At 35.2% G+C, this 26,763-nt stretch overlaps 2 protein-coding genes across 3 annotated transcripts; one reads left to right on the forward strand and one right to left on the reverse strand.

Annotated features, from left to right (window-relative positions):
• Positions 1-522: 522 nt before the first annotated feature.
• On the reverse strand, positions 523-14,769 carry stxbp3 (syntaxin binding protein 3). The gene is made up of 19 exons (XM_055045035.1): positions 14,665-14,769; positions 13,629-13,678; positions 13,430-13,511; positions 11,820-11,896; positions 11,669-11,741; positions 11,489-11,589; positions 10,179-10,324; positions 8,810-8,903; positions 8,296-8,420; positions 8,104-8,202; positions 7,959-8,016; positions 7,241-7,306; positions 7,052-7,132; positions 5,462-5,597; positions 5,241-5,350; positions 4,146-4,244; positions 3,279-3,364; positions 2,212-2,360; positions 523-1,206 (listed from the first exon to the last, which is right to left on the reverse strand). The coding sequence occupies exons 1-19, from the start codon at positions 14,708-14,710 to the stop codon at positions 1,103-1,105; spliced, it is 1,782 nt and encodes a 593-aa protein (XP_054901010.1). The 5' UTR covers positions 14,711-14,769; the 3' UTR covers positions 523-1,102.
• Positions 14,770-15,699: 930 nt separating this feature from the next.
• LOC129369531 (fibronectin type III domain-containing protein 7-like) lies at positions 15,700-26,763 on the forward strand. 2 transcript variants are annotated; one of them, XM_055045015.1, is made up of 14 exons: positions 15,700-15,968; positions 16,446-16,461; positions 16,550-16,810; positions 17,508-17,768; positions 18,653-18,913; positions 19,248-19,517; positions 20,263-20,517; positions 21,165-21,422; positions 22,015-22,284; positions 23,593-23,847; positions 24,207-24,467; positions 24,571-24,600; positions 24,699-24,741; positions 26,382-26,763. In XM_055045015.1, exons 1-13 carry the CDS (start codon positions 15,915-15,917, stop codon positions 24,728-24,730), a joined length of 2,484 nt encoding a protein of 827 aa, XP_054900990.1. In that variant the 5' UTR covers positions 15,700-15,914; the 3' UTR covers positions 24,731-24,741; positions 26,382-26,763. The 2 variants fall into 2 exon arrangements, with proteins under 2 accessions (XP_054900990.1, XP_054900998.1); XM_055045023.1 differs by having other exon boundaries at positions 26,385-26,763.

A 26,763-nucleotide genomic window follows, 5' to 3' on the forward strand; every position in this document is an offset into this window, starting at 1 on the left:
TATTGCTCCCGTTTCTCCATCATCACTGTGAAATATGGTATAAATATATTCACATTCATAAACAGTAACTTAAAATCAAAACTTTCATATAATATTGCCATGGTAGACAAGGAGAGCCCAATAAAGTAGAATTTAATCAATGAGTATTTTTTGTTCTTCACTGATAGAGTAAGTAAAATTCTTTCATAGATAGAAAATGGAGATATATTTCAAGCATTCATGCAAATTTAGAAGTTTACAACTTACCGTCAGTGAAAATCCTAAAACCAACATCTCTGAAATGCTAAACATACATAATGTCAACAAAAATGAAGATATTCTAACACTTAAGTATCTGCACATTTTGGACACAATTTTTAAAACTTTGCATCATCCCTGCTGCTTGCTACAATGCAAAAACTGGTCAGCAGTTATAAGGAGTTAATTGCTGTCATGTCAAAACATTTGCTACAAAAAGCTATTAAAAACAATTCAATGATTTTTTAAAAGAACTTTTGTGACATAGCAGATGAAAAACGGCTGTCAGAGTTGAACCATTTCATCCATTTATTAGTCAGTTGTTCAATCCATGAAAGGTGTAATTATTTAAAAACACTCAGGTTATATTAGGTGTTTATAAACAGCAGTGATCAGAAAAGGCACCACGACAAAGCAGACACTCAGTGCATGCATACAGTATTTACAACAACTTTGTGCTTTTATTGTCCCACAGCCATCAGGGGCTGTTCAACTTGTAACATTATCAGCATTTTTCTTTAAGGTCAAAGGTTAGCAGAATAATGCATTATGGACACTCTTTTTTGTACATAAACTTGCTTTTAGTCAAATGAGGTGAGTTAATTTTAAAATTAATCCATTTGATTTGACAGTATAAAGCTACATACATTATAAACAGATTACTTTCTGACCAAAAAACAAAGAAATTATGCCAGGCGAAATGAAACATTAAAGGATAATTTGTCAATACAGTCACTATAAATGTGCATAAAGTAAAATAAAAGATAAAAATTAGCTACAGGTGATTTCCCTTCAGTTTTCCAATCAGGAAGTTGAGTTGAGTGCAGGACTGAGTGCCATGAGATGAAGTAACATGGGGGATTTCTCAGGCGTTGCTCCTTTCCTCTATTGTAAAGGTTTCCATTGGACCTTTGCTCAGGGCTTTAATGTCTTCCAGCAAACTGATGGGGGTCAAGATATGAGAAGAGCCTGTACAAAGATAAAAAATATTCATTTTGAGTCTAAAATAAACAAGGAGGAACAATCAAGCAGGTCATAAAAAGCATGAAAGGGGTTCTCTTATGCAAAATTCATATTTTACATGTTTTTGTTTTTTCATTTTTGTCTCAAATGCTTTTAAAACAGGCAAAGTACTTAAAAATAAACACCTAGCTGGTTTTTGGCAATAAGTCAATGTTTGTTCGTGTCAAACAAAATGTAAATTCACAAATTACTACCTAGCAACTTCAACAAAGCCCAGACTATCCCAAGAGGAGCTCCAGCACATTTGGTCAGCTGGTCAAATTAAGAACTTTATCTTTTTAAGTTGCTTTTCGAGTTATTAAAGCAAATTAAACATTTTTATTCTTCCATTTGGGGCTAAAAACAGATCAAAATTTTTTGGAAATTAATTAATGTATTTTGGTGTCTGGAATACGAGTGGTTTCAAAACCTTTCAATTGTTAAGTCACAAAATCAATGGACTCAACACCATCACCTAGCAAATCCAGCCCAGCCCAGTTACCTAGCAACCCAATTAGAGTTCCAGCACATTTGTCCAGCTGGTATTAGTGCTGTTTGTGCTGTACAATGGCTGTTGGAAAAGACAAGTATTTTGATGACCTGCTATCCAGAAACCACTTGCTGCATTTTTGTTGGTTGTGCAGGAGGCTCCCCTATGCTTTTCAAAGTTGTACAGGGGTACAATTGCACATCGGTTTGAGGTAATTTTTGAGTGCAAATGTAAACATAGAGTTTGGAGATGTGGCCCGCAGGAGCTTATTAGGTTTTAAAGTGATAAGATGCCCCAAAACAGCTCATTTTAAGAATGATTTTGTGCTGCTGTAATGGACATGGTTCGTATCGCCCATTGACCCATCCTAGCCTGTTCAAGGAAGCACAATAGGTCACATTTAAGGCAAAATTGAAGTTGAATGAGTGGCAAAACCAGATCAACTCCAGAGAAATCGAGTTGCTTTAAAGAGAAGTACTAACCCACGATAACCTCACAGGATTTCACCGCCTGTGTGACCTCGTAAGCGCAGCGCATCTCAGAGTAGGTGATGCCCCCAATAACAAAGATGATGAGGCGTGAACCACTGCGGCGATCATCCTGAGTGCTCGGTTTGTTCCTCTGGCGGGCGCTGAAGAACATACATGTTAGAAAATATAGGAGTTCAAGCAAAAGAACAAGTCTATTCCAAAAACAAAAGAAAATATATTTTGGCCCTCAGTTCAGTCAAATAAAGTTTAGTTAGAGTCACAAATGATAAATGACTGATCATTTTGAGAAATACCTATGCTAGGTTCTTCAATGGAGTGTTAATATTTGTGGAAACACAGATTCCAATATAATTACAAGAAAAAAATATCAAAATATTTACACTTGTAGTGTAATTCTGTTCCAAGACAAGACTGAAAAATTGCTAAAACCTGAATTTGTTGTTATATCCTGATTTAAAAATATTAGCTGGGCACTTTATCATTTCTAGCCAGGCACCACTGTTGGAGGTCCAAAGAGCCCTAAAGTTACTTTTAACGTAAAAATGCAGATCATCAGAGGTGCGAGTAAAAATAAATGAAAAATGAATCCCGGACAAGCCCCCATTTGTTACCAATTTGGCTTATAGTTGGCAACAGAATAGGACAAAACCTGACTTACTCAAATTTATTTGTCAAAAAACTGTTCACTGTGAAAAGAAGAGATGATTATGTCAATAATAGAAAAACAATTACTAACCAAATCACCTCATTATAGGGAGGAACAAACATGCCAAACACAAAGCCCTGCATATTCAAAATGTGAAATAAGATCAGACTAAAACTGAAATACTTGTTACTGCCCCAGCCTTTGAAAACATTGGAAATCTTTTTAAATTAATGAATGTTAGCATGATAAATTGCCACCTTTACGCCTATAAGTGTTTAAAACTGTGTTTTTGAGGTATTTGTGTGCTAAATATCTGGATATTTTACTTATTATGCACAATTTTTTTAGATCTTGCTGTTTTGATGTTGAAATTTGAATGATACATATCAATAGTTTTTTTCTGATGACCAACCTGACAGCGCCGGAGCCATTCCAGGCAGCGGGACACTCTGATTGGTGCGGCCAGTCTCTGGAGTCCAGTTTGTTCTCCACAGCATCCTGAAAATAATAATTTTTTTTTTACATTTTTTGCATTCAGGACTTAAATCTTCTCTGTGGCATACATAAAATAATTTTTATAATCAGAAAACACAAACTGAGTGAATACATGAAGCATTTTTCATATTTTATTTTTCTAAGATAATAAACTCTCCAGACCAACTTTAATTCACGATTTACCCTTTATTTACTCTGATGGTAAATAAAGGGTAGAAGGCACACTTTTAATTTTAGGGGAATTTTTAATCAATTTATCGATGTTCTCATGGAACAAAGCCTGAGTAAAGGTAGTATAGAAAAATAGCATTTCTATACCGTCAGTTTTTTTACATTAACAATGAAAATTTATCATAATGAGCAAAAATTCTTATATAAATAAGTTTTTTACAATAAATGTTGCAATAAATAGCGACCCCTACTACCGATATAATTAACTTAATTATGTTAAATTTAAGTATTCAGGTACTGATCAGATGAACCTGATCAGAACCTGATCATAGACCTAAGAGAGTGTGAATTTTGTAATAGCTTACCATCTATTGGGGGATTCCTTGAACTCTCAGTTCCACATTAATGTCCGCAAAGTGAATTTCAAAAATGTTCAGAGATGATTTTTACTCTTCCTTTTTTTTGCCTGAGAGATTTTATAAATTAAAGCCGGGAAAAGTTGCCAGAAAGCCTGGAAGTTTTGTTTCAGAGTGGATTTTTCTCTTCTATAAACAGTGATGTGGCCAGCAGATGAAGCTGCCGACAGTTTGCTGTGTTTCATTTGCTCTCTGACCTCCATTACGTCTTTGATGACTGGAGTCCACCTGGAAAGGTTGTACGTCTCATCTTGGGATCGATCTCTTCGGTTTGGTTTGCGGGAGAAGAAACTGGGCTGAACACAACAGAACAAAGATGAGCTATGTGGTGGTTAAAGTGTGGACTGTGTGGCCTACAACTGCTTTTTACAACACTGCAAGGTCACATTTTTCCTCAAAAATTAAAAATACTTTAAAGGGGCAGTATTATGCATTTTCTGGGAACATAGCACAATCAAGTATGTTAACTTGTGTTATTATGGAATGAGACAAGTAACTTTTCAGCAAGATATTAGAGCTTATTTTAAGTCAATACTTTCTTACTATTGAGTTAAAATAAACTCCTATTTCTTGCTAAAAAGTTACTTGTAAATTGGTCCTGTGTTATTTTAAGTGTAAGATATTTGCATTAGAAAATAGACCAAAAATACTTTTGTTTTTGCAGACTGGCTCCTCTATTAACCTCATTACCACGTTTTTAGAAGTGTTTCACTGACAAGTAGCTCCTACAATGAGCTCAGCAGATTAACAATTTCAACAGGTGTTTGCCAATTGCTGGTGGCTAGTCTGAAGGAGCTTAGTGGGGGAGGAGCTGCACCTCAAAGGCGGGGCTTGGTCCAACCAGGTGTTTTGAAAAGCTGCATGATAGCCAGGGAGATTAAAGGATTTTATGAAAGAACCAAGGCAACACTAAAAATGTTCTTGCTTAATTTTCTGGCTTTTAGGAAATATAAATAATTGTATTCATTTTCTAAACAAGAAAAATTTTGGGATTTAACTTCAAACAGCAAGAAAAGTTTGACTTTTTATTAGTTACATGAAAATATCAGATTTTAACTTTAAAAAACATTTTCCAAATTTAGGCTTTTAATTGAACGTTACAAAAACTGCAGTTTGAACATGAAGCATTTTCCAGGACATTATGCAGAAATGCAGCACTTTCCTAATTGAAATTCAAGCATTTTCAAGCTCAGAATCCTGAAAGTACCGTTTCTGAGCTCCAAACAGAGTAAAAACTTCATTTTCTATTTTTAAGTCACAGCTTAGAGAGAAAGGATAAAAACTTTTTTTACATTTGATGTGATGATGGGGACGCCCAGTTCTTTCCAGTTCAGGATAAACTCTCGTTCGTCCTCGATTTTAACGTGCTGGATAAATTTGCTCAGGTTTTCATCTGTCGTTCCTGTTTACACACATCAAAGCAGAATCAATAAAACATTGATTCAACACTTTACTTAGTTTTATAAAACAAACTGTGCTGTACTGATTCATTGCAGTCAAGGGATGCTTTTACCGCTCAGGCTGAAGATGTAGAGCAGCACGGCTCTGATCTTGTCATGTTTGCTGAACGGGTTGAGCAGCACCGGCAGCAGAGTCCTCATTGGGTCTTTCACCTTGGTCCCGTCCACGTCAGAACCAACAGCGAGGTCCTACACAAAAAAGACAAACATTGAACTTCCTAAAAATACAAATATTATCCAACGGGTGTGAAACTGAGGGCGCGTGGGCCACATCAGGCACACTGTAGCTTCTTATGTGGTCCTCTGGACGCCACAAGGACATGACAAAATGTCAATATTTTACTAAAATATTTGATCAGATCAAAGCAGTTTTTAAATGCAGACAGATAATTATTATTATTATTTTAAGTTTGTTCATGGATTTTATCAACACATTCTGGCACGACCGGCCCTTTAAGAACACTGATGATCTTGGTATTTTCCAAAATAAAAATGATTTTGACAAACCCTGCTCTACAACTGTTCTAGATACAAAATGAGGAAAGACATTAAGTGGCTGGGTAAGTTCCCACACAAGCTAAATTTGAGAGAATATTTGGAAACATAATTTCACATAAACCACAGGCGAAATTCAGGAACAGAAACAAAAAGCCAAGTCAAACACGTATGTTGAAACGTACAACCAAGAAAAGGAAGAGAAATTTTTCTCTTTCAATAAGATGCAAACTACAGGATAATAAAAATACAATGATAAAAACCATTTAAATTAGTAAAAACACAAAAAAAACCTGGAAGTGGAAAGTTTTCGACACTTCTTTCCATCCAATCTTATGGATTTTTTACTAATAGGCCACTTTTTTACCTGCTATTGACACTTGCTAAAAGAAAATATCTAAAAAACAAATGAATTAATGAAGCGGAAAAAATATTTGTATGAACTTAATTCACTAAATTACTCGAGAAAACCTGCAAAACCAAATGAACAAAAAGTAGGGTTGAGCCTTTATCGCATTGTTAATCATTTATCATGAAAGATTCTTCATGTGATTTTTGATTGATTGATCACAATAAATTCTCTCCATCTTCTCTATTTTAATTTTCTCATCATTTTTCCATGACAGCATCAATAAATACCAGTAAATTTCATTAAATGAAGTCTCCATATTCAGGTTAGTGATGTAAGTTGTACTTATGCAAGTATGTGGCGGGCTGAAGAAACTTATTTCAAGTGGAAATATTTTTCAAAAGCAGTATTTTTTTTTCTGACGCTGTTCTGTGCCTAAAAAAGAAGTTATATTATTTTTTTAAATCACAATTTTTATGGCTATCACAGTAGTACCACAAAATTTCTAAGTCCATATCGCCCTTCCTTATCAAAAAGTCATATCAAAACAGGAAGAATGCTAATGCTAACATTAGCATGCTAGCATTAGCGCTCTGTATACTTCCTGAAACCAGGGGAATCCAATGTTTGAGTGGAGAAAACTATTCATCAGTAATATCTGTGTAGCTGAAGTACCTGTTGCTTTCATAAAAATAAACATCTGAAACATCTAGGAATGTTAAGATAAATGTATCTGAACCAATTAGTGGGTAAGAATTTAGCATAATTTCAAAATCAACCACAGTAAGTCCAGACAGACCTGCTCAGCCTTGCAGAGTTTCTCCACATTGTTTGAGAAATGCTTCATGCAGTCCTCAGCCAACTGCAGGTGAATTGTTTTCTAGTTGGGATCAAAACAACAGTTTTTATTTATTATTCTGAGATTCATTTATCATCACTTGTTCTTTATATTTACAGCAGCATCATGGATGAAATAAAGTTCTCATACCTCGGTGAGCTGCTTACGGAATGAGGGCATCTTCTTCATCATTTGTGCCAAGTTGCTTATTGTGATCTGAAAGGATTACACAAAAGTTTCATTTAGCAAATTACACCAGCCCTGCTTAGTTTGCTATAGCTAAACTTTTGTTTGATTAAATAACTCTGGCTTAGAAAGTTGTTTGGGGAGTCGTGAATCAAAATGAAGCAAACCAAAAAAAACTCCAGTCAGCTTACAAATCTCTGTCTCAGTTCGGTTGAAGTGAACTATTGTTTGAATGCATATATGAACGCCAAGTGAACCAGAGACCGCTCCAAAAGCAGCAAGCGGACTACAATGCAGGGCATTCTGGGTATGTACAACGCAAAACAAACATGCTAGTCTTGCGCTAAGAGCAGAAACGCCTACAACTGCTAAAGTCTAACACTGCTCCATTTTTTGCTTTCATTTCATGACAAAGTAAGTTTCAGTCGTGTCTTCTTTAGAGGGTTTTATATCGTTTCCTGTAGAGGGTCTTGGTGCAGCGCCCCCACAGGTGAGGAGGGGAACAGATTTTGTTTTAGTTTGACGCAATGCAATGTGAAAGTGAACTACAGCAATTGAAAATGTAACAAACGTTGTAATTTTTATCCCCAATCAAACCAAATCTACCAAACCATCAGGTGTGAAATTCCTCAGATTAAAACATTCCTCAGTTATAGAGACAGTAGGCGCTGCAGCTCTTTACCTTCCCATCTGGCTGTTTCTTGCTGGCGGATATTTCCTTCACCATCTTAGGGATCTGTCTATAACAAGGCAAAAACAAAGAAAAGAAACAAATTAGGAGAACCAGATCATGATGTACCGATAAACTGAATGAAGGGGAGACTTACTCCGAAACCTCAGCGATGTGATTGTGCCGTAGCTTCACCCACAGCATGTCGTCCTCGTTCAGCAGGGCGTGCTTCTCCGAGCCGTCTTTGGACTTGTACCTGGATAAGTTCATCCACACAGCTAAACGGTCTGCAACAAGCTGGGAGTCAGGAAATGATGTGGCTGGGAGCTGGCGTTAGGTAAAGCTTTACCTGTAGGTGTCGTTCTGGATATCAATGAGGTCATAGGCCATGGCCTGGTAGGTGAGCTCATGGAGGATGGGGCTTACGGGGTCAAAACCTCTTTCTACTATCAGCAGCTGGGCCTGTGTCTTCTCCTGCCAGCAGAGGGAAAGTCAACCATTAAAGGTGACCCGTTACGCGTCGTTGAGCAGGTTAGGATATCTCTATTCAAATCGTTATTTTACACAAAATCCTTCTTAGTCAATCAGATTTCAATCTGCTCAGTTTGCTCAGAAGTACTAATTGTAAATTTTTACATAACAGTTCCCCTTTGAAGCACCTGATTCAATTGGAAAAACAGTTTAATGTTTGGTAATTATGCAAGTTTTACCCCCAAATTTCTGGGGAAAAAAAATCCAGCTTTAGGCTAAGAAATAAACGTTACAATTCACAAAGATGGGCGTGAAAAACAAGACTTAAGATTTACTCCCAAGGCCAAGGCCTGGCATAGTTTCTGTTATTCTTTGTTCAGCAGACGTCTCACCTTTTTCTTCCCACTGTTGTCCAACTCATAATGCCTGGCCAGCTTGTTGTCCACCAGCTCTGCTAGAGTTTTGGCGTTCAGCATGTTGCTGTCTCTAGATACAAGACATACTGTTATATGCGGGAGTATCGTACGAGACGTAAACAAGATAAAAAGTTATTAGTCACACAGTCAGCATCTTAAGACTTTGCTTAAACATTTTGAACTCATTTTCAAAAAGGTAAAAAAAAATCCAAAAGTTCTTATCAATTCCTATCACATAAATCTCAAAACGAGTTTCTGATTTTTTTTTTAAGTGAAGTTCTGTGGAGTTTGTTAAAGAAATTGTTTGGTTTTCTATTTTAGATAGTAAAATCTTTATTTTCTTATTTAAAAAGGAACTGAATTATTTCTTTAATTTGATCTTTTAATGTATTTTTAATATTGTACAAAAAGATTTAATTGCCTAGAGGAAAAACATGAAGAATGTGCCATTTTTAAAGTCCTATTAATCTTCAAAATAATCTATCAATCACTAAAATAATCGTTAGTTGATACATAGAATAAATCAGAAATCTTCAATCGGCAACAAAAAATTTTATTTTAAAAAGTAATTATTTGGTTACTTGCATCTTTTAATGCATTTTGGTATTTTCTTTTTAGAAATTTGATTTTGTTTCTTGCTTTGAAAATCCTTTTCTTATCCTTATAAAACGTGGAATACATAAAGTGTCGTAGCGTTCTAAGTATCAAAACCAACATTTTTCAGGGTTGTGGTTTGGTTTCTGATTGCACTTCCGACTTTACAGTTTGAAAAAAATGTGTGCTTTATTTTTTTGCTAAAACATAGACAAAATAATAACAAAAAACTTAGATGAAAACGAACGTTAACTTAATCTGATGTTCAAAAGGTGGTGAAACCTGTCATCACAACAAACATTTCCCAAACTAAAGGCATCCACCCCCCAGTGAGTCATACTCACTTAAATTAACAGGAAGGTCTAAAAGTGAACAAAGTCACCTAAACAGGACCAAATATAAAAATGCATTAGAGATTTTGGTTCTTATCCTAATTGACCAAAGAAAAACTAAATGGAGGGAACTTATGATTTACAAAATTCCACATAAATGACCACAAGATAAAGAACTGAAATACTTGTCATCTTTCTTGCTGACCTGGAAATTATCAAAACCTTTCAATAGGCTGAAAACATTCCTTTAATGGGAAGCGTTCATAACAAAACAAGTGATATCTATTAGAACCTTTGCCTGAAACTTTCTGGCAACAGTTTGGAAACACATTTAAAGAAATCTGACAAAAGATGAAGTTGTGCTCAGGGGCTGAGATGTGCTGTAACCTAAGCAGAGGAACCGACTCTTCTCTGCTTACTTCTTGTATCTGACCCCTGGGTATTCGTTCAGCGTGGCACACAGGGTGACGAGCTGGTCTGCCAGAGTATCCAATGTCTTGCTTTTGTCCTGACTGCGAGGACTGTAGATTCTCCGGAAAGCCCCCGGATCGTCGCATGTGAACACCTGAAAACCACGCAGGAACAAATTAGGATCAGCTGCAATTTCACTGAAAACATGTTTGTTTTTTCAAATCCTCATATGTTAAAAATGGAAGCTCATTATTTTAGATTCATTACACAGATTCAGTCGTTTATGTACAATAATTTTGATGATTATGCTAAGGTACACTTGTCACAATAAGCAATAAATCAAATAATCACATGAAAAATTAAGTTGAGCCCAGTAGTTTTAATTTAGATAACAGCCATTAAAGAGATGCCATCGTTGAAAAGTTGCCGTTTTGAAGTAGTTAGTTTGCACTTCCTGCCCCTTCTGGCTGTTTTCCTGTCGAAGCTGAATTATTAATATTTTTACAGCAATTTTGGTTGAAGAGACTTCATAATTCTTTTTTAATAACTGTTATTTAGTTTATTTTGGATATTTAAATTGTTTTCCAGTGTTTAGAAATTGAAGTTTGCTTGTTTTGTTTTTTTCAATCTTTGTAAGGCCATACTTGCAAAATTTGCCAATATTATTAAATTATAATTAATAATTATAATTCAGAATTGTAATTCATGAATGATAGGCAGACATGAAAATGGCTGCTTATCATTTAATCCACTGATCAGACCAATTGACTTTAGATTAACTCGTTAATCCGTAATATGCATCTACAGTTGTAGTCCATAATCATCAAATGTTGAATAGGTTTTTTTTTAAGAGTTTTATTTTTAAACCACACTTTTTTCTTCCACTCAACTTCCCATTAATACAGCTGTCTGAACAGTCAGCTTCTTTTCCAGTGACCTAAAGAAGCTAAAATTTGGGTTTTGCTTTAGCTGCAAGTCGGTTTAAATGATGATAAAGAAACTTTGACAGCATCCCGATTCATTGTAATTTCTAAAATCAGATTAAAACACAGAAATAGTAACAGAAAGGAGACAGGAAACCTGAATGCAGAGCCATTTCTTTCATTATTAAAAAGCAGGAAGCAGACAAGATTGTTGCATCACAACTTTAAGCAACCAACACCCTTAAAAGTTTCCCTCAGAGGATTAAAATACGTCTTTCTCTGCGTCATCCAAAGCTAATGCAACCTGCTAGGTTTTCAAGAAAAAGGAACCCCTAAGAATAAAAAGAGGAACCAATTATTAAAAATCATTACAAAAGTAAGCTGAAACCATTTACCTGTGCTTCTTGTGGTAAGAAGGAAATGTTTATTTCCTTGCAGACCCGTATGTGCTTTGCACAGGAACTCTTCATCTTGTTGAAGAGGTCATCTGGACAGTCTGTGGAAACCAGACAAAACTGTCAACTTCAAGCCTGACATCCACAAATGTCTTTTCATATATACTGTGGGTCACTTACAGTCTGTAAAATAAACATAAGCTGATTTGTATTTAGGTTTGGACTTGAAGTCAGCTATAAAGGCTTCCACACACTGAAAACAAGAAATATTTAGTCAAAATGTTTTCACAATAAAGGTTTATTCCATTGCATTAGGGTTATTACGGTAAACCTTGGAGGTTGGTGTCATGAAGTAGATGGCCTTCATTTCAGGAACAGGCTCCCTGCTTTTGAACAGATCCTCCACAACTAAACAGAGAAGACAATAAGGTCACAAAAATACATTAAACAACATGTGCTTCAAGCTCAAGGCACAGGGGCCAAACTGCACTGCCATAGCAGTTACATGGTAAAATTATATTTTATCTATCAAAGCATTTTTCATTTATCAAAGCTTTTATCAAAGCAGTTTTTATCTTCAGAGTGAAAACTTATATCAATCAGTTCCTCTGATCCTAAAATAAAAATTCACATATTTTTTGTTTTGCAAGTTTACTCCAAATTTTCTGCAAAAATATCAAAAACCTTGGGTTTATGTGATGCTACCTCCCACCTGCAGGTGGCGGTATTTCTTGCTTATTCTACATTGCTGCCTCAGATGAATCAACAAAATCACTTTTACTTCATTTTAAAAACTTGTTGAATGTAAGGTCGGGAACAACCACATTAATTCGGATGATTGGAATGAACAACGTTATGCTGGTGAGATATTAGATCTACCTTTCTGTCTATGCTTTATGTCGGGTAAATTTAAAATCTACCCGACATAAAGCATTCTGTTTCTGAACTAGCTCCCCTGTGTCAGCCTTGGATGGACGGCTGTCTCAAATTTCCTGGAAGATATGTAAACATAATGTTCCTTCCCACCTCACTCTCTTCTGAAGTCATCCTTGTGATTGTGGACCAGAGCACTCCCAAGGACTTGCTCTTAGATAAGATCATCATACCAGAGACTGGGAGACTGAGCTGCACGGTTCATGGTAATATACATATATACACATACAGAGCAAACAGATAATCTCTGTGATTGTCACCACCTTTCGCTGGCTCCATGTTTGTGCATTATCTTGCTATTTGGATGTTGCCTATTTTTTTCCTAATGTGTTGTCTTTACCCTTTGTCTGTTTAGTTTATTACTTTTACAAATCGTGGAGTTATAAATGTTTTTAGAAATTTTGGAGTACTCATTACTCTAGACCAATATTTATTTTTTAGATTATTAGTTTATTCAGAGAAACTCCTTCCAGCTTATAAATTATGGAGTACTTGTACTTATCTAGCAACCCAGACCAGGAATTAGAACAAATTTAGAATCCAGAGAAATTATTTTTCTTTTCCACTAGTTTATCCAGAGAAACTCCTATTACTTCAGGATTTCCCTGTGTATTATAAGCCTGGCGGGCCAGGTTTATAAGTCTTACTATTATTAATTTATTAGGGTTTTTTTATGATTGCCTTAATCATTACAAGGTATTCATCTTCAAGTCTTCCAAAAAAGAATAACCATCAAATAATATTTTAAAATTTCCTGTTAACTTTGAAAAATTTTAACTAAAAATGTTTAAACAGGGTTTACCTGCTCAGGACGCTCGGGAAGTCATCCATCCGGCGGGCGGCTGGATGACTTCCGGAGCGCCCTGAGCAACCGGCTCAGCAGATTTTCTGGAGGAAATCTTGCAGTTCATAAACTGTTGAAAACTTTTTGTTCTTCTTTTGTTATTGTTTGTATTTCTTCTAACTTATGTAAAACACTTTGAACTGCCTTGTAATATCATGACCTACTTGTTATCCTCTCCTCCATCAGGTCAGACATTTTGCAGCATGATGAGAGAAGCTTGGTGGTGAATGGGTCTAAAATCAGAATCTGTGAACAGAAATACAAAACAACCATTACATACCAGTTCTGGCCTAAATTACTGTTGCACAGTCAAGTCTAAAAGTTTGTTTGGAGTCATAATATACAGAAAATGTCTGTTCCTACCTTCCATACTTCAGATTTTTTGCAGTCTGCAATTATTGTGTCTTTTATTCCTACAGAAACACAGAATATCAGTTATAACACACAACCAAAAGTCAACTCAAAAGCAAACATGCTGAGTGCAAAACTCCAGTTGGTAAATTATATGTCAATATTTAGTCAATATTATGTACAATCAACAATTATGATCTAAACAAATAATTTGGCCTTTATCTAATCTGAAATATGTATATTTTTAATGTTAAAAACGTCATTCTACTCAGTTTGATGTTTCTTTTTAATCTGAGTATTATTCACATTTTTAATAACTACAGTTTATTGTCATTATGGTTCATTTTCCCTTTTATATATGCTTTCCTATTCTGTTTTTATATATATTTCGCTTACCTTTGTGTGATTCTGAATTATTTAATTTGAATATACATTTTAACATTAGATTATGCTTTTCAAAGTAAAGTTTTTTGTTCTTTTATTGTCTGTCACTAATCTGTGATGATCACTGGTGCTATGTAAACAGATCAACAGACTTAGTGTTTTTATGGAAATCACATAGAAATGTCTCGTTGCTGAAATGTGCTACACAAATGCAATTTGACTGATTGATTCCATACAACAACAAACCCTGCCCGTTCTCCTCCATCAAGCTCCATTATTAACCAATATCGATCGGATATTCATTCAACTTTACGGGAAGTCAGGAGGAGAAAAGGAAATGATTATTTCAACGCTGCCAACAAACACTGCTTTTCCAAATGCCTGCAGAAGTTTGATAAATAAAGGAACTCGCTATTGTCAGCCATCTTGCTTTGTTATCACAACGCGCTGATCTTTATGCGGAGCAAACTTGTGAAGGTGACAGACAGCAAGTTTGTTTTAGTCAGTCGTGTTTTCTTCTCAGGGAATAAGGCGGGGCTCCGAACGACATACAAAACGACTTTACGGCCGCGAATTTTACACAAAAGTCTCAAAACTAATCAGCACAATTATCGAGTCAAGTTTATGTAAAGTATAAATGGGTAAAAACAGTAGGGACACTTACTTTTCCAAACTATTTGCTTAAGCCCGTGATCCGAGAATGCTGCCATCTTGTTTTCCTCTTTTTTCCACTATTGAGCCTCTTTTTCCGGTCGGTTTGACACACACTTGATTGCGTCATAAAGGCCGCGACGTGTTGATTCTGTAGTTTTTTTTATTGAACCTGAAAGGAAACAAAACTACAGACGCCTGGTCATATTAGTTATGCTTCTGATAGAGAGGTAAAAACTTAAGTAAATGAATGAATAAACATCTACTTACGTAAAGAAAAAAAATATATTTTGTAAAAATACTGATAAGAAAACTATTACTAATACTATTAAAGGTGTTTTCTATAATATCAAATACTAAAGAATAAATATAAATATAATATTGTAAAATGAAAGAATTTAAGAAATAAAATAAAATACTAAAATACTAGTAAAAAAAATTTACTAGTAAAAATACTAGTAAAAATTATTATTTTTAAATAAATATACAAATATATGCTGATATTTGTATATTTATTTACATAATATAGTATCAAGGCCAATATATTCCAATAATTTCTTATGCATAATCCTAAGGAAACCATTCTAGAAAATAAATGTTTTCCACAAAAAGCATGCCTAAATTATGTACAAAGCAAATAACTGTTTCACTATGCAGTTTTATAGTAAATGCATAATAATGGAACAATTATAATTATGGCACGATTATTTGATTTCACATTAAATATTATATGATATATTTTAACAATTAGCAACAATATACATAATGTGTTATATATTGATTGTTCTAATTATCCACTATTATTTTATTTATTTACTTATTGAGGTTTCTTTAAAAGAAAATTCTGACTTTTTGTGAACAAAACATAAAAAATAACTGAATCCATTTTCTTGAGCAAATGCAATGGATCTAGACCGATAAGCTCTAATAAAATCTTTACACATCGTAAGTGAATACATTTCACTCATAATGTAGAAAGAGCTCCAACACTTCGCTGAAAAGTTACTTTCTTTCTGCAGTGTACATGAAAGTCATAACTGATGACTTTAAACCCAGCGTAACTGCATGGGCATCCGCAGTTACTTAGCAAACCAGCAGAGCTCCGCCTGGCGGGCCACTGTTTGGACCTTTGGCTCACAGAGGGAGGAGTTAAATCCAGACGTCTCAATAAGAACAAACACTTTATATTTCAAGAAAAGTTGAAGATACCAGAAAGGAGTGTGGATCAAAAAGAGACATAAGGTGAAAAGGAAGAGCTTAAAGATGGGCGCTATGAAGTGGCTGGTGTTTTTGGTCTTTCTGAATATCCATTCACAGGTAATGTGAAGCAATTTTACTAATTCCTCTTGTTACCACTTTACAATAAGGCTTTACTTATGGATGGCTAGTAAATATCTTATTTATTTATCTCCAAACTCTTTCTAAATCACTAATAATTGTTTATTATACATTAATTAAGGGTGGGAAAGAGACAAAATCTAACGGTTTCTTGTCAAGTAAACAGTTCATCTATTTATTTTATCCAGAGTTGTTACACTACATCTCAAAGAAACAAGAAGCATCTGAGAACTTAATTTTGTAGCTTTCTCACATTTAATTAATGCACAATATAGTTATTATTTATTAGAGTTGTGTATGAGCTTGTTAGATTTACTCACTGCTGATGTTTATAAATGAATTATTAACATATCTATAAACTAATTATCCATCTATAAGGGGATTATTAAGTGTTACCCTTCCTTTGAACTCAGGCAAAAAATAATGACATTTTTTTTTGCTCCTATAAATTTGCAGGCAGCAGCACAATCAGGTACTGTTTTGTCCTATCAGGATAATAATGGATTTTTTTTTATCAGACAATTCAAACGCAAAATGATGTGTGTTATTTTCCTCATCAGACATCCAGGTGTCTGTGTTCTCCACCACATCCAAGACCGTGATTCTCAGATGGAGCGGTTATTCCGGTGCCGCTTCATACAAAGTATCTGCTGCCCTGTCAAGCTCCCCAAACGATCCCATCGCTTTCGTCATGTTTGGTCCAAATACGGTGATGGGCTCCATCAGTTCCCTGTCCCAAGATGTAGCCTACACCTTTACTGTCGAAGCACTGAGTGCAAACCAGACTGTACTGAGCTCCGGATCAACCAAAACATCAACAGGTGAGCAAAATTTAGTCAATTTTCAGCAAAGTGGACAAAAATAATTGTTTAAAAAGTGCAAATGTTTCAATAAGATTCATAATCTTCATATCCCAAAATTTAGCTGAGGTCAGACTTACACTACCGTAACATATTTTTACTAAAAAGAGCTGCTTTTATAGCAGGTACTAAATATTCTTAGTTATAATAGCCAATGTTTTACATAAAAAAGATTTTTGAGGCATTTCTGTCTGTAAAAAAACATTTCAACTGACTTATTGATAAGCGATTATCTGTTATTGTAAATTCACATTTGCACATTTTTTTAACTTTCATTTGGGTTTCTACTAATTCTAAAAACAACCCAAGAGCTTAAAAAAAACACCCAGCTGATTTTTGATGACAATTTAATGTTTTCTAGTGTCTGTAAAATGAGCTGTTGCTGTTACCTAGCAAGTGGAAAGTGCTCAACATGGATAAATTTCATGTAAGAATAATTTTTGTAAAAAAAAAAAAAAAAATGTAATGAGCTGTTTTGTATAGCTTATAAACATATACAAAGTTTACGAGGAAGCTTAACAGATCACCTTTTATCATTTGATGGATGAATAATGACATAATCTACCCCAGTCAATAGTCTACAAATATCATTTTGTATTTCTACGTTAATTTAGTAATAAAAACCACTCTCAGCTCTCGCTGTGCGTCTCTGTTTCAGCGCCTGATATGATGGATCCCATCAGGGCCGTGAAGCCGAAGGACAGCACGACCTTGATGGTGGACTTTAACCCAAAGACAGGGGCGACCTCTTACGTCATACGAGTTGAGAACACTAATGGCTTCTTCAGAGAGGATTCGGCGTCCTCCTCCCCGGCTGAGATCAAGCATCTCAGCCCGTACACAGAGTACCAGCTCAGCATCATGGCTGTGAACGATGCCGGCAGGAGCCAGCCATCGTCTCCTGTAGCGGCAAAGACATGTAGGACTTTCTTTACTACAGCTTCGTTATGGTTATTATTAGAAACAAGATACAAATGAAATAGAACAATTCTAGCCTGAGGTTAGTTGAAGAGTTTGAGATGTACCAGGAAAATCCAGAGCTGTTTCCAATCAGTCCAATTTGCCCTGCAGACGTCACTTGAGCTGCCATTTTGTGCATTAATCATGTTCTGTTTTACCCAGGAAATGTGTCAGCATCCCTCAGGCCCTTCTCGAATATCATCGGCAACTCTATATCTGACCTCATTCATGAAAACATAAAGAAATGATCCAATTTTTGCTTCCATTACACAGCTTTAGCAACTTATTTGTGTTTCTGCCCCAAAGGAAAATATCTGATACTCAACAAAAGCAAAACGACTTCAATAACACGTTTCAGTTCATTTTTTATTAATATCAGGAGATTCTCAAAATGTCCAGATTGCAACCTTCTTTCTACTTAATTGAGATGATTTGAAGAATTACGAGGCAGAAAAGCCGTATCAGTGGTTGCTTTTCCATTACAAATGTTGATGTTCAGCTAGTGTCAAAAAAACTATTTCACAGTTGTGATGTTTAAATAACAACACAAGTAAAGTCACATATCAATAATTTTGTTCATGCTTTTGTCATTAAAAACCATGCAGCGCCATCCTCCTCCTATCACTTCCTGTTGTCTTCTTTGTCTTTTCTGCCAGTAGTAAAATCTGATTGTTTTTTTTTAATGACTTATATTGTGAACAAACTTATTCATGTGTGATTTTAATTTCGTTTCTCATTGCTTTTTTTTTTTACATTGGCAGAATATTAAAGTTTTGCTAACACTTGTAATGGAAACGCTTTTTAAAGACATTAATTTCACCAAGCGTTTTTTCTTCTCCCCAGTGTTGCCACCTCCTCATCTCTCCACCTCCTCTCCCAGTAACGACAGCATTATTGTGACTTGGACTCCTGTTTCTGACGCGGCCCATTTCACCGTGTTTATGTACAAGTTCGGCTCAAGCACTCAGGAGAAGTACAACACGACCGACACCAAGCTGACCGTTCCTGGCCTGCATGCCGGATCCCTGTACATCATCAAGAGTTTCGCTTGGGACCCGGAAGGCCGAGAGGGAGAGGGAAGTTTGTATGTCAACCAAACCACAAGTAAGGAAACAGATTTTATACCCGATATTTATTAGCAGTTATTAATTTATCGGTAACGATGAATTGCCCCGTTTTATATTACATTATGAAAAGTTAAGAACATTTCTTCTATTTCTTTTTGGATACGTATTTCAAATTAAAAACATTCTAATGCAGAAAAATAACCTGAGTAAATTTTAAATATCTGTTTTCTAATGTACATTTTGTTTATAAGAAAAAAAAAGAAAATTGCTTATAATTTTTAAAAGCACATCAAATCAGTTTCCTCCAACAAATGGATCCCAAAGTTATAGTTGTTTGTTTATTTTTAAAACTTGCATTGTCTTTTTACCAGGACCTCCGACCCCAGCTTCTGTCAGTGTGTCGGTGGTGAGGAGTAACAGCCTGGTAGGACTCGCCGTGTCCTGGGAACTCAGCCAAGACGTTTATGGTACCGTTGACCATCATGTGACAAGTGACCAGAACCAGAACCTGAACTGTAACAGCACCTCCAGTTCCTGCACCCTGTCGCCGGTGGGCTGTGGAGAGGTTCACATCATCTACGTCACGGCCTCCAACGAAGCCGGACCCAGCCATCCATCCAGCCCAGTGGTTTTTATCACCTGTGAGTAGAAACATGAAATGTTACAATGGTTACAATAAGTCAATAAAGGGAAGTGTGCAGCTCCCAAATGTGAATCCTAGCTAAAAGCTAGCATTTATCATCACTATTGTTACTCCAGGCACATAGAAGATCCATAATAAAAACATAAAACAGACGCATACAAAAACATAAATAAAAAACAAACATGACATTTTCACTGATAACTAATGCTAGCTGCATAAGTAGCATCTAGCATTAGCTAGCTGGTTCCATTTCCTTATGCTAGCCAGAGGTGGTAGAGATAGCGTAGCCGAAATCATACTCAAGTAAGAGTAGCACTACTTCAACATATTTTTTTAAATAAAAAGTAGCCATCCAAGAAAAAAGTAAGAGTAAAAAAATATTTTGTAAAAAGTCTACTCAGGTTGGATTTAAATGATGCCAACTCCCACCAGCAGGTGGGAGCATTTTTTACTTCTCAAATTATAATCTGTGATCGATGTGAAAAAATTTCACATTTTACATTTCTGATTTACATTTTTTCATAATTTCAAAATTACAATCATGTTTAACAAAAAATTTAATTTATTTTATAATTATTTCAGTTTATTTATTATTCGTAATTGTGGCCAGCTTTGAATTTTATGTCCAACTTTTAGTTTAACTCTGATTACTCAATTTTTGTGTCTGTTTTAAACAAAACCATCAGTTTTTTATTTTATTTTGAGAAACTGAAAAAAACAACCCTCATATTTTTTGCAAACAGTCCCATGTCCTCCAGAGTCTCTGACTCTCGTGGAGTCGTCAGACGGAAACTGCACGTTGGCGTGGAACACTGTACCTTATGCAGATGGCTATGAGGCCTTTGTAAAAAAAGGTGATGGCGGTGAGGCAACCTGCAACTCCACCAGCAACAACTGCACATATCAGTGCCAGTGTGGCTACACCTACCTGATGTCTGTGTTGGCGTACAACCTGGCTGGCAGCAGTCCTGAGGGCACGATTCTCAACTACACTACAGGTGAGTAGCAGCACCAGCAGTTAGACAAACAATAATAATTAGCATTTAGCTTGTTTAGGCTGTAATAAACACAGGTTAATTTTTAACGGTTATTCATCCATTTTTAAATATCAAACTAAATATTCAAAATATTTAACTAGCAAACAGAATGTAGTTAAGTTACATATTTGGTTTGTAACAAAAATAGTATTAAGCTAACTATTTTGTTTGGAGCTGAATATTTAATAATTAAGCAAAAATATTTAGTTTTAAGCTAAATATTTGGCTTGCTAATTAAATTTAGTTAGCTATTTAATATGCAAACTAAATATTTAATTTGGAGCTAAATATTTGGCTCATTGTCTAAATATTTAGTTTCCGAACTAAATATATTGTTTATAAACTAAATGTTTTGTTTCTATGTTAAATATTTAGTTTGGAGCTAACATTTTGCTTTCTAATTACATTTAGTTAGCGAACTTAATATTTGGTTTCTAAACTAAAAGTTTAGCTTGCTAATAAAATATTTAATAGTTAACTTTCAAATAATTTATATAATTTTGATAGATGAACCCAAAGTTTTCTTGTTATGATCGGCTAATATTGACATCATGCGTCGAAATGACATCATAAATTCATGTCTGGAACCGTTAATCTGTGTGTTTCAGTCCCCTGCTGTCCAGAAAGCGTCTCTGTCTCTGCGGTTAGCACCGACACGCTGGAGATCACCTGGACCGCGTCGCGGGGAGCAGAGCTGTACCAGACCCGGGCGGCCGACAACTCGGAGGTCGTCCTCTGTAACGACACGGCTCCGGTGTGCGCCCTCTCCGACCTCAGCTGCGACAGTTCCTACACCGTATCCATTACGCCTTGCAGTGAAATCAGTGGGTGCAACCATGCCTGCAAATCCCACACTAAAGACACAGGTAAGGTTTTCCCTGTTGCTTTTCATAATAAAGTTTTGCTCATCTTAGTTTTGCTCTCCGTTTACAGCCAAATGCAGATCTGACTACTTATTTTATTTCCTGAAAAATTATTATTGTATTTATACCATTTGGAGACTTGTAGAAATTCTTTGTAAGACTCTAGAAAATGTGTCAAACTCAAGGCGCGGGGCCCAAAACCGGCTCACCATAGGTTCTTATGTGGCCTTCAACATTACAGTTGTTACAGATATTATTTAATCAGTCACAGCAAAGCAGTTTTTAATCACTGCCAAATTACATCAATCAGTTCCTCCAGTTTTTCCTAGTTAGTTAGGTAGCTGAAAATTTAGTTTGAAGCTAAACATTTAGCCCCTCAACTTAAATATTTATTGGGTTAAGTATTTACATGAGCCTGATTAAGATAAATATTTTGCTAACTAAATATTAAACTTGGCACTGAATATTGATATTAGTCTGCTTAAATTCAACAAAAATATTTAAATATTTGACTTGCAAACTGAATATTTAGTTTGAAGCTAAATACTTAGCTCTCTTGTTTGTGTGTTTTTCTGTTTTCTTTCTTCCCCTCCAGCTCCCTGCGTGCCGACAGACCTGGTTCTGAATCCTAAGAACTCCTCCGTTGTCAGTGTCAGCTGGAAACCGAACAACAGGGCTGCGAATTACACCGTGAGCGCAGCGCGTCACGGTGAATACGGGGAAAATGGCGGACGGACCTGCACCACCAGCGGAAATAGCTGCGACGTCACCAAACTTCCCTGCGGCTCGAGCTTCGAGTTCAGCGTCATGGCAACCGGCGGCGCTGGGCGGAGCTTACCTAGCTTCTCCACCTTCCTGGAAACAGGTGGGAAGATGAGAAAAGGCCCGGAAAGCTGCTTTTGTTGGTGATTTAACCGTCTCGTGTGAATCCAGCAGTTTGAAATCACGATTTGGTTTTCTAGTTGTATTTTTATCAAATGTAATACTAAATATCTTTATACATAATATTTCCAAGAAATTATTGTCACTAGAAGAAAAATAAAAAAATGTCCATAATTTCTGAATATTTGAAATATCTAACGAGAAAAGTATTAATAGTTTTGGGTTTTTAGTTTTCTAATTCTGTTAGTTTTATTCAGTTTATAGATTGTTTGCTAGTTTCATCAGTTAAACATAGTTTAGTTTTGGGTTTTTCTTAGTTATAGTAGACTAAGACAAAACTAAATTACAAATATTTTTTATGCAAGAAACAGCAGCTTGTTTTAGGTAAATAATTTCTTAATATTTATGAAAAAGTTCCATTTCCACTGGCAGATAACTTCATTTGCAACAAAACATTTTTTCCATCGCATAAGTAAAATAATTTGCCAGAGGAACTATTACATTTTCATCAAAATTAAGAAATTATTTACTTAAAATAAGCTCCTGTGTGTTGCTTAAGTTAATTGTTAGTTAGTTTTATCTTATTTCAAGTGAACTAAGATATTTGCACTAAAATCTAGACCAGAAATACTTGGTAAGATTTTGTGTTTTTGCAGTGCAAGCACTGCAAAAACACAAAATATATCATTTCTATAATTTTTTATAGAACCATAAAAAAATTTATTTTTTTTGTTCACAGTATTGCAATGTTATGTGACTTTCATTTTGAAATTAAACACTTTCAAATGTTTTAAGGTGTCAGTACATCTGGTGATTCTAACAATATTGAGAAATTTTGAATTTAAAATAAGATCCTGCGTCTTGCTGAACAGTTACTTGTAAGTTAATTTACTTTTATTTTAAGTTTATTAAGATATTTGCTCTAGAATCTAGACAAAAATACTTTGTATTATTTTTGCATTGTTTAGCAAAATGTTTACATCGTAAAAACACAAAGATTAAAAAGCCATACTGTCAACAATTGAGAATCCTGTAACAAACATCACATTTTGTCAAGTAGCATAATCAAAATCATCAACACAATGATAATAATTTTAAGTTTTGAGATAAAGAGAATGTAGCTTTTGAAAAAATCTCACATATTCTCCAAACTAATAAGAAAAATATGTTACTTGTGCTTTTTGTTCATTCTGATGCAGAAATTTTCTGCGATTAACTCCATAAAAACTTAAGAAACTGTAAAACGTTTTTTTTTCTAAATAATTGAACATATTCGTTGCTTCTCCTGCAGACCCCTGCTGCCCGGTGAACCTGACCGTGGATCAGGTGACTCAGGCCATGTCCAACGTGTCGTGGTCTCACGCCCAGGCGGCGCAGTCCTTCATCACGTCCCTGACCTCGCCGCGCGGCCACGCCCGCTGCCACACCCACGACTCCCATTGCCTCATGGGATGCATCACCTGCGGGACGAACTACACCGTTACCGTGGAGACGTTCAGCATCACAGGACGGGCGACCAACTGCACCTATCAGGGCTTCTCCTCCAGTAGGTGGCCGTTTCTATGATGACAGATTGGCAGCACAGAAAGTCTTCAGATCCAAACAGGAATTTATTCATTATAACAAAAAAATTTATAATTCTAACATTGCTATTTTATTTACACACAATAAAACTCAGAATTTTGATTTTGAAAATTTACTCAAGTAAGAGTAGAAATACTTCATTATGAAATTACTAAAGTAAAAGTAAAAAGCAACCAGGAGGAGCTCTTTCTGGAAGGAGGCAGAACTAAACAGAATGATTTTGTGTAAAAATGTAATGAACATGTTTTGTGCAGAACGTGAACATATCCTGTTCAAGGAAGCAGAATATTTCACAAAATAAATCATATTTGTCTCTTTTAGGCCCCTGCTGCCCGTCGGGCATCAAGCTCTACATGTTGGCCAGTAACTCTCTGCGGGTTTACTGGCGCAGCACAGCCAGCAGCCGCAGCACCACAGTGGAGATGCTGGGCACCAGCAGCAATTACACCTGCACCGCCTCACCTGGGGAGAACAGCTGTGACGTGGAAAACATCCAGTGTGGAGACGTTTATCGGTTAGTCGTAGCACCGCTCACAGCAGGGGGCAGCAAAGTCCCGTTCTGCCCCTACAGACTCTACTCAGGTACAACCGCCCCCATAAAACTTCACTAAAGTTATTTATGTAGTTAAGAATGTAGTTTAAATGAGGCACAGAAGAGTGAGTATTTCTGTTTCTGTCTTTGTAGTCACCTGTTTGGGAAGCAACATCGGCACAGGTGAGCGTGTTTCCTGTTAAAACATTTAAATCACTTCCTGAAAAATATAAAAAATAACTGTGTTATGTCTATAATCATTTCCATTTCTTTACCTCCAGTGATTTACAGAGGAAAAAGAAGTGTTGACTGATAAACTCTACGGTAAGCTTCATTTTCTGTTTTGAAACAGAATAACTTCACTGAAACTGAATTCAATTAAAATCCAATAAATGACCGAGTCACAACTATTTAAATATTTTTCATCCATATAAATGATGAAAAAAATAATCATCTGAAGTTCTGGTGAATTAGGAGTATAAAGTAGAGCAGGGTGTCCAAAGTGCGGCTCGGGGGCCATTTGTGGCCCACATGCTGATTTTGTTCGGCCCACGACTTCAATTCAAGATAGTGAAATTTACTCCTTTCTTGTTCTATTTATTTTTATTTTAACCAGAAAAAATTATCACAAAACTAATTAAAATATAGAAAATGTTGACTAGAGCACAAAATATTCAGTACTTATTTCATATTTTTTGTGAGCAAAAATATATCCAGCAGGGTTTGATGGACCCAGATGTGCTTTTAATAAATTTATTGAACGTGGCTATTTATTTTTCAGTAAAAGCAACCCAATTCTTGTTTTTGACCAAAAATGTTCTACTATTTCTAGTTGAGACCTTTAAAAATAATTAAAAATGCCTACTTTATTGAACAAAGCATAATACAAGTTATATACAAAAAAAAAAATTTAATAAATGTGAAACTAAAGCAAGCAAAGGAAGAACAGTAACAAAGTATGTTTACACATTCAAAAGAGGATGTAGTAGTATCAACTTCTATTTCTACATATCAATTATAATGGAGAAAACCTTCCAAACCTTTTTAACATTTTCAATCTACATCAATTCCCCCCCCCCAAAAAATACAATTTCTTATTTAAGTAAAGTCAGTAATGAAATTAGAAAAAAAATCTGTATTTTGTTTCTTTTCCCATATTTTTAAAATATGTTTTTTAGTGATTTTAACTTGAAAGTTCGGACACCCCGGAAATAAACTCAAACTAAGTTGCTGCTTCGTGTTTTCCCGCCAGCAGGTGGCGCCAAACGCGCTTGACTTCTAATTACAGAGTTCTGAAAACTTCAAACTTGTACAAAGATTTAGCGAAAAATAGACATTAAATTTAATTCAAAGGATGTAATTATCAGATTCGAGTGATTTTGACATTTTATAAAATGTATTTTTCTAGCATATAAAGGGTGACTACTTTTGCCAGATTCAGATTTAATACAATCAGTTTTCTGACTAGACTTGGATTCTGTGGCTCTCCACTTTGGGAATTTCATATCCCAGTGGCATAAAATAAAAAAACTGAATCTTGGATTTTCACTAACTGTATCAACAATAATTGTCAAAAATTAAAAAAAAAAGCTTTTTGAAAGATGTAGTTATTTCTAGATAAATCAATAAATATGCTGAAGATTAAGGTAAATGTGTTTCCTGACATTAATTCAAATATTATTTTGCTAGTAAACTGGGAAATTAGTGGTAGGATTTAAAATAAAATATAGTTAAGTAAACTTGAAAAATATACATGCATTTTTTATGTGTTTTATTTTGGATTCTGATTGCACAATTGAGCCTCCTTAATTCAGAAGATCTATTTTATTTCTTATTTTTAAATGACATGGACTACCTTTTGTCGAGAAATAAAGAAAATATGTATTATTTTCTCTGCAAAAAATTACCTAAAATCTAAACATTTTTTTCACTTTTGAGCAAATTTTATTTTGTTTATTTCTCAGCAGACTCAAGTTACTGGGTGGAGTTCAACACACTTTTCTCCTGGATCATTTCTTCTTCTTCTCTTTCATCAGACATGACAATATAACAATATTGTACATAATGGCCAAGTAAATCAATCAGCAAAAATCAAACTGAAATAAATCAAGTTCCTTCAAATATTTTCAATAATAAATGTTTAGATTTTTTTTAAATTTGTCGTTTTATTAGTTGCCTCAGCCCAAGAAGAAAGCCTCCTTGCATTGAAGCAGCAGATACAAATTTTTGCATCTTCAAATGAAAACATCCAGTTATTAACATCATTTTTCAGTGCGCTGTTTCATACTGTTAGGATGAATTCATATGTTTTAAATGTGAAAAACTGAAACATGTTTCAGTTATTAA

The sequence above is a fragment of the Poeciliopsis prolifica genome, unplaced genomic scaffold (genome assembly GCF_027474105.1).
Source record: "Poeciliopsis prolifica strain line A6 unplaced genomic scaffold, Auburn_PproV2 SCAFFOLD002, whole genome shotgun sequence".
In the NCBI taxonomy this organism is placed as follows: Eukaryota; Metazoa; Chordata; class Actinopteri; order Cyprinodontiformes; family Poeciliidae; genus Poeciliopsis; species Poeciliopsis prolifica.

Bases quoted from the DNA above. Each gene is read 5' to 3' on its own strand.
- stxbp3 (XM_055045035.1), bottom strand. From the start codon at position 14,710: ATGGCAGCATTCTCGGATCACGGGCTTAAGCAAATAGTTTGGAAAA. The intron at 13,679-14,664 runs GTAAGTGTCCCT...GTGTTTCTGTAG, and splicing joins TAAGCAAATAGTTTGGAAAA to GAATAAAAGACACAATAATT. The intron at 8,421-8,809 runs GTGAGACGTCTG...CTCTGCTGGCAG, and splicing joins ACAACAGTGGGAAGAAAAAG to GAGAAGACACAGGCCCAGCT.
- LOC129369531 (XM_055045015.1), top strand. From the start codon at position 15,915: ATGGGCGCTATGAAGTGGCTGGTGTTTTTGGTCTTTCTGAATATCCAT. The intron at 22,285-23,592 runs GTGGGAAGATGA...CTTCTCCTGCAG, and splicing joins CTCCACCTTCCTGGAAACAG to ACCCCTGCTGCCCGGTGAAC. The intron at 24,468-24,570 runs GTACAACCGCCC...CTGTCTTTGTAG, and splicing joins CCCCTACAGACTCTACTCAG to TCACCTGTTTGGGAAGCAAC.